Raw genomic sequence first — 12,198 nt, forward strand, 5'->3', positions numbered from 1 at the left:
GGAAGTCATGCTGTCTGGGGAGGAAGTCATGCTGTCTGGGGAGGAGCTATGCTGTCTGGGGAGGAGTCATGCTGTCTGGGGAGGAAGTCATGCTGTCTGGGGAGGAGCCATGCTGTCTGGGGAGGAGCCATGCTGTCTGGGGAGGAGCTATGCTGTCTGGGGAGGAAGTCATGCTGTCTGAGGAGGAGCCATGCTGTCTGGGGAGGAGCCATGCTGTCTGGGGAGGAGCCATGCTGTCTGGGGAGGAGTCATACTGTCTGGGGAGGAGTCATGCTGTCTGGGGAGGAATTCATGCTGTCTGGGGAGGGGCCATGCTGTCTGGGGAGGGGCTATACTCTCTGGGGAGGAGCCATGCTCGGCTCTCTCTAGATTCTGGTGGAAGTCTTGACATATTTTCGCCCTGGTCTGTACTGTAACCCCACTCCACCAACCCAGCATCACTCTGCCTGCTTCCTGGCGCTCTGCTTGCCTGGCCACCGTGCGTCACTGAGGGCCCTCTCGATGTCCCGGGACAGGGTCTGCACTTCCAACCCTCACCTCATCCCACTGCGTAGCTCCTGGGCCACAGCGACAGTCCCAGGAAGTAGAATCCGGACTCGGCCTCTGAGGCCTGCCGCTTCCTGTCCCCCTGCTCCTTGGACCTATGTCAGTCAACTGTGGATTAATGGGCTGGGTTCGTAGATTATGCGATTAGGTAGTTATGTGTACACTCTCCTTGTTGACACAGTTCTTGCCATAAAAATAAACACCTTGTATACACATGCAATATCAGCTGATTACTTTTCCTGAGCTCATTAATAAGAACCCTCAGTCCATCGACCTCAGCCATAGCTGGATGGGGCGTGGGGAGATGAATTCAAGTTACAGATTCCTTGATGTCAGAGAGAGCAAACCAAGCGCTTAGTTCCCATCCCTAAACAGGTACTTTGCACTCTACCCGGTAGAGTTACTACTAAAACATACAGCATATATCACCACTCATAGTTATGGTCTTTATAAAGTCTCACAGACTTCACTGTGTGTATACATGCATGCATACACACACTAAATTGTAAGTAAAACTCTTGTGACACAGCTCTAGTTATACAGTTTAGCACCATATAGTCTAAAAAGCAAATGACAGTATTGAAATACATCATTCTTAAACTTCAAGATCAATCAGAATGCTCAAGCACCCCTCATAATGCTTTCATAGATAATTTCTGTTGCATGACAGAGCACGCTGCATATCAACTCTAACACAGCACCTGAATCCCCTAATGCCATGCTTGACGGTAAATGTCTCTAAATGCAAATGAGGTGTTTAAATGTAAGATACTTCAGATAGATGGCCTCATGGTATCTGCCCGAATGGCTCTTAAAAGTTAAAGTTCCAACTGTTCCTACTACTGGAAAAAATAATGAAAATGATAATTGTACCAAGCACTATTCAAAGCTGCTGATTCAACTTGTAGGCCGCTGAGGTGACAGGCGGTGGCAGCCGCCGCTTGTGCCCCGGCACAGGGCAGAGGGCCAGGTGGGGACTGCGCACCCGGCCCCTCTTCGGAGGAGCAGGAGGGTGGGTGCTTCTCATTCACCCATCTTCGTCGTCATCGTCCTCGCTTAAAACGTTATGAAAAGTTTCTGTCTGCTCCATCTCAGACTACACCTGGCGTGGTTCTAAATGCGGGGTGTGCTTTCTGCTTTCATTTGTTATTGGGTGCAAAGGCCCAGCCAGGCCCCCGGCTTAGCTGTGTGCGTTGGGGATGAGGGGGCAGCGGGGGACAAGAGGGATGAAGGGGAGAGAGGACGAGGCGCCGCCAGGCCAGCCACTTACCGTCGCTGCGCAGAGTGAGCGGGGTCGGAGGGCTGAGCACCCGGGCGTTGGTCACCGTGTTTTTCACCAGGCAAATATAGCTGCCAACATCTGAGCTCTGCACTTTGGAAATGTAGAGGTTGCCTGTCTGCTGGGACACGAAGCGCCGGCTGTCCTCCACCACGAAGGAAGGGAACTCGTTAAACACCCAGCTGTAGACGATCTCTGAAAACACAGAATTCAGCTGCTGAAAGGCACAGGTCACTCAACCAACTGACAAGGCCCAACCAACCGTCCATGCAATGGTAGTACAGCCACACACAATTCACCTCCTCAGCCTTGATGCAGCCCATCCCTCTCTGGAATGAAGGACTTAATCACTGCTGGAGTCGAGTGCTCCCCAGAGAGGAATCAGTCCTTACGGATATCTTTGGTGTTTCAATTCCACCGTGCAGTAGCCGTGTGTTAGATACTCAACAGGAAACTCTTTGTAACACAAACACTTAAACACAGCCCAGAGCCCACATCACACGGCCCAGAGCCCGGACCCTGACCCGACGCGATTGTCGCTCCTGAGGCTTTAGGATTTGTGGTTCGCGCTGTGTTTACAAGTCCTCAGGATGAACACACGGAGGTGTTGGCTGAGAAGTCTTGCTTACATCTGTTTCTATACTTCAGTGTTAAAATCTGGCCCAAAGCCCTCTCCCCACGCACCAAACTGCATTCTATTTCAGCGTACCAACCAAGCGCACATGAGCCTCAGCCTTCATCTTGTAGCGATGGTCAGGGCTGAGCAGACACAGGGCTAAGGGCAGGCTGTCCGAGCGTGACCCCATGTCCTCGGAAGGTGACGCCCTGGCCACGTGAGGCACCCGTGTGCCCTGAGCGCCGGAGCCACTGCTGTGACGCTCTGCCAGGCAGCACCGGCTGGCATTTTGCCTCTGCACCAACATGTGAACTGGTGCGTGCCTGAGGAAGCTGGTGGGCGCTCAAGCTACGGCCCGTTGGGGGCGAGGCGCAGGAGGACTGAGGCAGAGGGGACACCAGGCCAGGCGTGGCATGCCAAGCACAGGCTGCGCAGACAGGGACGGAAGCGGGCAGGGAAGCACCACCGTGAGAGCTCCGCAGGTATGCCCAGACGCCTCCCAGCCGCTCCTCTGCCTCTCCGCCCCACACACTGAAGGGCACGTGGGGAATGGGTGAGACCATGGGTTCTGGAACCACAGAGACCAGAGCGCGGCATGGACTAACAGCTGTGACCCTTCAATCCACACACTGGCATTCACGGCGGCCGGGGGATCTTGGTGAGAAATGACCGGGTGGCTCTTCCCCCGGGCGCGGGGAGGCTGGATTTCTGGCGCCAAGGTCTGGGAGTCAGACGCGGCACACAGCCACTGGCCGGGCTGGCCTTGCTGGCCCGCTCTGGGTCACAGCTTATGTTCTCCTGATTCAATGACCCAATTTTCTGCATCTGGTTTCCTTGTCCAGAAAACGGGAGCTTGATGTGTATTTTATGGGAGGGCTGAGGTTGTGAATCTGCAACGTGGTGGAGCTGCTCCCGCTGGCCATTCGAAGGCTCAGGATAAATGACCAGCCTAACAGAACTGCTGCAATGCAAATGCATCTTGCCCCTTGAACAACTGGCTTAATTTCTACCAGCGTCAAAAGTTTCTCTTATAAAACACATCCAAAAGCAAACAGCCTTAGATAACCTCAGAGTCACAAAGAGAGTAAAGCTGTCTGATTCTCAGTATTTTAAAATATGTCATGAAGAATGCAATAGAGAACACTTATCATGTGTTTTGAAATGGAATTTACCTTAATACAAAAGCAGGCTGTATTACTACATTAAATTCCAGTCATCTTGGGTGAACAGAACAAAGCACTAATTCTTTTTTTTTCATTTTTGAGATATGTATTTTCATTACATTACCTAAAGTCAGAAGAAGCAGAATTCTGCTTCAGAATGTAATATGTCATTAAGACAAAATAGAATTTTATGTGCATATAATTAAAGATACTCTTAGTAAAGCAGAAGATAAAAGAATATTTATCATAGACACAAAAGTAAACACACAGTCCCAGGATTTCTAAATCAAATAGCTGCAGACTTGTGAGCTCTAGAGTTCAGGAGTTTCTCAACTTGGTGGCAGTGGCTATTTTCATTTTCTCTGTGGAGTGTTTTATGCCATGGAGGTGCAGATGTAAAGGTCATGGGTAATTCTTAAAAGAAAAAAAACACAGAAAACCCACAGCCTGAATTTCTTGCTTTGCTAAGGGAGCTTTCAATTATTTGTCTTGAACTGTAAACTCGGTCAGGTCTGGGCTGGCATTTACTTGACATTGTGTGATGATCAGTGGCCCAATTCAATCCAGGCTCTGACCTATGCATGGAAAACATCCCTCAAGGCATGCTGTGTTTATTAGGAAAGCCCAGACTGTCATCAAAGGGAGAACACCTCTGTTTTGTACAGAGCGGGGCCGGGAGATGCTGTGCCTAGTAGCAGATATGCACAGAGACTCACGGGACTGTGGGAAAGCCGTACCCTTCATTAGGCACGGTCCTGGTTGGCTGTCAGCTTGTTCCTCAACAAATCAGAATACTGGATAGCACAGGACAACAGTGGAGAGTGTGTGCGTCCCCCTCACTCCCCACGCAGGTGCCGAGGGAGAAGGGTTCTGTGGGATGTGGTTTACCTGAGGGGATGCTCCGGCAAAGGAACGGAAGGAAGCAGGGTGAGATAAGGAAGCCATCGGGCTCAGCTGGGCTGTGGTGCATCTGCACAGGGCTGGCCCTACCTGGAGTTCCCAGGCACACGTTTACCTATGGAACTCATACGTGAAGATAAAACCACTGGTGTCCTCGACGCAGGGCCGGCCGCTGGCCTCTGGCTGGGGTGCAACAAGATCCAAGTATGGAGTTCTTCTGGTGAGGGTGTTTTGGGGGCTGGAGAGGAGGCCACAGTCCACAGACTGCTGGGTGGGTGCGGAGCGGGTGAGGAGCTCTGGGTGGGGGAAGTGGGGCTCAAGGAAGCCCTCAGCTCTTTGTGTCCCTGGCTCTCTGTATTCACTCCGTTCTTACTAGAATGCATAACCCCGTTTCACAGATGAGGAAACTTCTCTGCGTGCATAGAGGGGTAAATACAGGAAAGGAAGGGTGGCCAGGCATAGATCTTTGCCTGAGAAAGGAGTGACTAACAGTTGTTTCTAATATTTATTGGATTTAGCTATTGAAGTATAGACTATAACTTTGCAAATGAAGCTTGAGGCTGAAAGCAGGTTGCTAATGATTCCTACGAACCCCTAAGTCACCCTGAAACTAAACTACCAAGGCAGGACGTGCTATTCGGGACGTGGCGATGTTGCCTGCCAAACAGCACACAGTGTGGGCCTGGGCAGACTGGAGCATGCGCACAGACTGGCCCGCCCCCGCCCCTTACGCCAGGAAATGTGCGCTCAGTGATCAATAGTACCAAAGATTACCAACGAAGCCAGCCAGCCTGTGTTCTCTAGAATCATCCACGGAATGCCGCTGTTTGCTGAACAGGAAGGACTAACCTTGGGTAATAGGAAAATGGGAACAAGGGTTAGAAAGACAAATCTTTCTCGTTTTCCCATATGTAATAAAATGTGACCTTGTATCCAAAAGATATTTGTCATTTATATACAACATAGAAAACTAAATTTTAATTTTGCCCTATGTATGAAAGTGGAAGAATATACACCTGGTAAAATATTCAGCACACTCAACGTTTTTACTGATGAGATTTTTAAAAAGGTATCTTTAGTCCTTTCCATTTCATGCTATGTAAATTTTATGGTATGAAATATTCATATTTGTTGCAGAACAAATATTAACAGAAACAAATATGAGTTTTATAGTGTGGTCCCTGCCCTGCTAGGTGAGCAACAGAACCTTCTGGAGTTGCGCTCTGCCTCACTTGGGATGCTGAATGTGGACGTAGAGCCTTTGGGGCTGCTTCCACGCATGGCGCAGTGCAGGAGATGAGGGAGGAGATCAATTATGCTAACAAGATTGCCTCTCAACTTCCTCCTGCACTACAAGTTGTTTTTTGTACATGCTTTTCATGCTTTTATAGCCTAACTAATGCTCATTAATCTTTCATGAAAATCTTTAATGATTTTATTAAAAATAATTTATTTGTCACATTGCCACATGCTACCTAGGAATATGGATATTGTCTATTTATCAAAACACTCTGCAGTGGTTTATTTTTTGCTCTGAGAGTATGTCCCCATGGCTCACTTTCTTCAGATAAAAAATCCTAATCAGGAAACATATATTTATCACTGCTGATATATAGTCACCATAATAAATCTTCAAATTTCTACTCAAATTCACATAATGTGAAACTTTTGGCTAGATGTTTTTTAGCTCAGTTCTTTGAAAAATTAGAAAATATGGTACGAATTGTGCTAATCATATGAACAGCATAAAAACTGATTTTTTGTCTTTTAAGGTTTTTTTATCAAGTCAAATGGTTTAAAATGTTAATACTCAGGATTTTAACAGCCTCCATATAGTTAATTTTATTAAATTAACATGTATTTGTGAAGCAGATATTATGATTCTGTCTGGTTTTGAAGAAGCAGGGCTTATGAATAATTAGAGAACACAAAGAAAGGGAAATGTGTCTTGAAAAAAAGTGGTGTATTAAAAGTAAGTAATCAGGAGACTGAGATCTGAGGATCACAGGTTGAAGCTGGCTGGAATATGGAGATCTGTGAGATTCTTATCTCCAATCAATCACCAGATGGCCATAAACAGAGTTGTGGCTCAAGTGCTTGCCTTGAGCAAAACATCCCAGGGGCAGTGCCCAGGCCCGGAGTTCAAGCCCCGGGACTCACCAAGAAACAACACACAAACCAAGTAACTGAGTGGGTCATTAGTTTGACCCCACTATTCATGTTCTCTCAGAGATGAGCTGAATTCCTGTACAATGGGAACAACAGGCTTCAGTGTAGTCATTACTGTTGACTTTCTTCTCAATTGTATTTTTCATCCTCCTCCCTTCCTGTGTGTTTTTGGAAACCACAGATTTCCACACTTCATTGTTCTCATCTGGCTGTCCCTCGGCCAGTGCCTATACTGCTGTAATCTTCCACATTCTAACTCCCAGAGACAGCGGGATCACTTCCTCGGACCCGGAACGTGGCCAGACCTCTTTGCTGCAGATCAATTGCTCCCATGCGCCATGTGCATCAGTGATGCGCTTGCCTTCCTGAGCAGCTCTTCCTCGTTTGTTGGGTGATAATTTCAGGGACCGACTCAGGCACATTGCTGGAAAACTAAAGACTACAAGAACTACAATGTTATCCTTTTATGCAACAGGAAACGGTTGGTCTAAGGGATTTCTGCAAATTTTAAGAACAGACATGCCTGTTAAGCAGACTTCATTTAACCACTGCCCTTGGCAGCTCACTGTTCAGAGTGCAAATACGGAATACTGTGAATTCACACCAATTGCTAGCGTGGAATTTGAGAAAGATCAGTGAGGGGGCGGAGAAGGCTCAGAGATCCATTTATTTTTAAGCAAGCAAGTACTTATCCATTATTTGTGGTGGGGAAAAGAAGGCCCTGGTGTTCACAACCCAAGCCATATCCTAGCAGTGGGACCTGGACAGCACTAAGCTCCTGCTTCTGTGGGAGTTCTCGCCAGGAGCAGAGTCCCGGGGCTCAACTCGGGAGCACAGGTTGGGAAATGACCAGCAATACGACAAGGCTCCCCACCCAATGCGGCCCGGCCTCTAGAGCCATCTGACCTCATGCCCGCTCTTCCTGTGTGAAAAAGGTCAGTAGTTTCGTGGGAAGATATTAACATAATCTCAGAAATGGCACTGGTTCTCTAGATTGATAGCTCACTGGTGTGCATGTGTAAATATTTGTGTACACCTATAAGCGACTGTAACAGAGAGAGATTTTTCTGCTGTTTACCTTCTAAGCAAAATCAATCTAGCAACTACCCCTATTAAAAAGCCAATGAAACATAGCCTGTTACTTAACAATACAGTCATAAAGGGAGTATTCTGCTTCCAAGTTCAGTCATATATCCATAGGGTTTTCTTGCTCCAAGCCATGAAGCAAAAACATAGACTGTGGAGGATAAAACCACCAACAGAATTCACACTGGGCACTGCCGCCTCACATCCATGTTAGTAGCAAGGAACCAGACTTTGCGTAAAGCATCAACCTCTTAACCAGCTGCCTTCACAAACCGTGGGCGTGGAAGAGAAAATAAACAAAACCAAATTCTTCTAAATGAGAATCACAAGACCCCACAGGCACTGTCCATTCATCTACTTCAGCCAATTGATTTATAGTTGTTTTTCTTAAAAACAAACAAAAACTGCACGGTTCCTTTCCTGTGGGAAAGCTTTTCCAGACTTTGGTGCTTTTGCCTTATTCAGCAAGTTTGCAGTTCTACGTGCTGATTATTGGAAAGGAACTGCACGGAAGGGGCGGGCATGGTCTGGGCGGGAACGCGGGCATGGAGTTTCTCTGGTGGGTTTCTGCATGGTGAACACCACGGGGGAGAAGGCAGCTGCGTGGCTCACCCCAGTGCCCGGCACCAGCCTAGCCTCGCACACCACCGCCCTGCAGGGAGGGACGCACACGCAGAGGCGACTCCACCGACACTCGGCCCACGGAGGACCTGCGACTCTGCGAACACTGGGAGCTGCCGCTGGGGGAGCCCTCGAGTGTTAATCATTGCTCCACCACGCCACAGGCCTCCACGTTTTTTGCACACCTTTCTTTTCTAATAGTCTAGTGACAAAATTGTAACTCATTGGTTTACTCAGTACTTCAACAAAACACATGGTTTTCCATTGGGATGGAGCGTTGTCATAGTGTAACGGTCGTTTTCCATTGCGATGGAGCATTGTCATAGTGTAATGGCCTAACGGTCATTTTCCATTGGGATGGAGCGTTGTCATAGTGTAATGGCCTAACGGTCGTTTTCCATTGTGATGGAGCCTTGTCATAGTGTAACGGTCGTTTTCCATTGCGATGGAGCGTTGTCATAGTGTAATGGCCTAACGGTCATTTTCCATTGCGATGGAGCATTGTCATACTGTAATGGTCTCCGCGCTATCTGAGTCAGGCCAGCCCTCTCTCAGCACGCTTGGAGTGGGCACGTCGGCCTGCTGGGTCGGCAGCCTCACTCCCGAGAGATGCCAGGGCTCCGTCCCACTACCCTGGCCCTGTCGCAGCTCATAGAGAAATACTTTGCACAGCACACATACCACTCTCACACAGAAATACACTCAATACACGAATGATTTTCTACTTCCCAGAAGCAAAACTGGGAAATGAAGGAAGAGAAGAGCAAAGTGACGTGGCATCTTTAGCCTTCACCAGGGTTTTAGGGTGAAAATCGCCTTGGGTGAGAGCCGCAGACCTCGGTGGCCAGAGAAAAGACTCTCGCCACCAACCACACAGCTTGCAGGTCCCTAGTGCTTCACTTTACACAAACTGCGGATGGAAACTGCTGCGTCAGCCGCAGGTTTCACCCTGCCTTTGAGGGCAGGGAGTGTCCTGGGGCTCTACATGTGCCGTGCCGTGCATAGTCAGTAGAGTTCACTGAACTCAACTAGCGCTAAGGTCCTAACCGTATTCAGTGTGTCAAAATATATCTTAATATTCTGATCATTTTTCATGCCATAATCTATTAATTATCAAAATAATTGGAAATACATAACAGATTGCACGTTGCAAGATACAATCTGCAGCCTAGCAGATGGTTATTTTCTTTCTTCTTCATAGAGAAGTTTACAATGTATATACTTTTTTAAAAAGAGTTTTAGTTATGAGAGCTCTCTAGTTGTTTGATCCCACATAAATATTATTCAATCATTTTGAGGTTAACCATTTTCCCTATTTTAAAGTGAAATATGTACTACCATAAAGATGTATAAATTTATAAAAATGAATCCTATCTAAATTAATCCAAGATAATGGAAACACGATGGCCCCAATTCAGGAGAAAGGAGCTACTGGTGGTGCTCAGGCCTGGAGCGGGCATCCCCTCAGGTGCATTAGATTTGGAAACTAGGTCCCAGCAAATGGCTCCCTCCCTCCTTCAGGTCCACTCTAAGTCAACTCTGCCGGTCGCTGCTGGACCCTGTGCTTAGAAGGCAGAAGGCAGAGTCATTTCCCTAAGTGCCAGGGGCCGTCTGCATGAGATAACGCCTGCCCCGGACCGAAAGCGGACGGACGCTCCCTCCGGAGCGTTTTTGGCGAGACGGGTCTCTGGTGGGTCCCATGCGGGCTGAGCCTCCTCCAGGCCGCCCGAGGCTGGCCGCGGTGGAACCGCAGGCCCAGGCCCGTGGCCGGGTCCACGGAGAGCAGAGGCCGTTACAGGCTGTGCCGTCCACTGCCTGGCCGTCTGTCCAGCTTCGGCTGCAGCTGCGCCAGGCTCGGAAGGAGCTCCGGTCCCAGGGAGCCGCAGAGCACCGTGCGAGCTGACAGGACGCGGGCTCGGCTGGCTGCTGACGGGGAGCCGGCTCACTGGGCCAGGCCAGGCAGCGCCCTCTCCAGCCCTCCGCTCCGCCAGGGGAGGAGGTTCCAGGGGGCGAGCCGCCCTGTCCAAGGGCACCCGCGTTCCACGCCGGTTCGCGCAGCTCCCCCGCGATCTGTGAGCAGAGGAAGAGGACGCGATTCCGCCGCTACCGGCTAGACCGGTGCCACGGAGCAAGCTGGGGACGCGGGCGCCGCTCACCGTCCCCGGGCGGGCGCCACGCGCCTCCAGCGCCACGGAGCAAGCTGGGGACGCGGGCGCCGCTGCCAGGCTCAGCTCACCGTCCCCGGGCGGGCGCCACGGAGCAAGCTGGGGACGCGGGCGCCGCTGCCAGGCTCAGCTCACCGTCCCCGGGCGGGCGCCACGCGCCTCCAGTGCCACGGAGCAAGCTGGGGACGCGGGCGCCGCTGCCAGGCTCAGCTCACTGTCCCCGGGCGGGCGCCACGGAGCAAGCTGGGGACGCGGGCGCCGCTGCCAGGCTCAGCTCACTGTCCCCGGGCGGGCGCCACGCGCCTCTGACCGCGTCCCTCCCCGCGCCCCTCCCCGCGTCCCAGGCTCAGCTCGCTGTCCCCGGGCGGGCGCAGGAGGTAAATTCATGACTGCTGCGCAGCGTTGACCAGAGCTGTGAAATGAGTCCTACTTTGCAAAGAATCCTTCTGAGCTAGGTGGTGGAAGGACGGGGTCCCTGGCCCCGTGGGGAGAAGGGGGTAAAGGAGGTGGGGGAGGGCCTGGAGCCCAGAAGGTTCCACAGACCCCCCCCCCCCCCCCAAGTGTAAGACTCCCTCGCGTGCGGCCCCGAGAAAGGCTCCGGGCTGGTGCCCAAACCCACACACTGACGTGCGTGTCCACACTGCTATGTGTGAAGGACGTTTTGACAATGTGTAACAATTTTCTTTTTTGTCAGTCGTGGGCCTTGAACTCGGGGCTTGGGCGCTGACCCCCGCTCTTCTGCTCTAGGCGCGCGCTCTACCACTTTTGAGCCACAGCGCCATTTCCAGTTTTCTGGTGGTTAAATGGAGATAGGAGTCTCATGGACTCTCCTGCCTGGGCTGGCTTTGATCCTCAGATCTCAGCCTCCCGAGTAGCTAGGATTAGAGGCGTGAGCCACCGGCCCTGGCTCTCTAACACCTTTACTATTCTTTCACAAGAAAATTTCACTACCAGGAATACAGAACTCTTTAAAAGGTAACAAAAATCTAACAGAGTAGAGCTGAAGTACATCGCGCCCCTCTCTGAAATACTGGGCAGACATTATCAATTGGAGACTAAAATATCTCCACTTCCTTTCTGACAGGGATGCGTGACTCAGACACTGGGGCTTTCCATGGTAATATTCCATTGCTCAGTGCAAAACACATCTAAACCTTAATGTGGCTGGCCTGTGTGGGATGCACTGACTTAGTGTCTGCTCCTGGGGCTCAGGAGCACAGTACCACACCTTGGCAGAACTGAGGAACAGGCTCTGTCGGGGAGGGATTTGCTGTGGTGTACTTGTTGAGAAAAGGGCAGCATCTAGTAAGACTTCCGGCCATGCTTTTCTACAAAAAATAATAGAACATGCATAAAGGAAGCTGTGAGCACTGAGTTACTTCCATGTATCTTACAAAGCATAAATATATAACCATGGATATAAATACTCACATATGTAGATATGAGACTAGATTGGAGATTTATTTCTTCCCTTCTCACTATAAGCATTTATATTTTTAGGATCAATAACCTTTTATTATCAAGATATATTTGCATTATTTTTTACTTTTTCATAGGTTATTTTTTAGTTACTGCACATGTAAAACTATTTCACATTTTTAAAAGATGATGAGGGAGAGTAGTAAGGGTAATTGAGAGTGTGTTTATGTGGAG

At 49.7% G+C, this 12,198-nt stretch overlaps 1 protein-coding gene across 1 annotated transcript in view; it reads right to left on the bottom strand.

Moving 5' to 3' along the window:
* Cntn5 (contactin 5) overlaps nt 1–12,198 on the bottom strand; it is a 281,993-nt gene that overhangs the window by 148,232 nt on the left and 121,563 nt on the right. The window contains exon 6 of the mRNA XM_042682983.1: nt 1,817–2,020. Within this exon, the coding sequence (XP_042538917.1) occupies nt 1,817–2,020 (204 nt within the window). The remainder of the gene's footprint in view (nt 1–1,816; nt 2,021–12,198) is intronic.

The sequence above is a fragment of the Dipodomys spectabilis genome, unplaced genomic scaffold (genome assembly GCF_019054845.1).
Source record: "Dipodomys spectabilis isolate Male_0828 unplaced genomic scaffold, ASM1905484v1 ptg000076l, whole genome shotgun sequence".
In the NCBI taxonomy this organism is placed as follows: Eukaryota; Metazoa; Chordata; class Mammalia; order Rodentia; family Heteromyidae; genus Dipodomys; species Dipodomys spectabilis.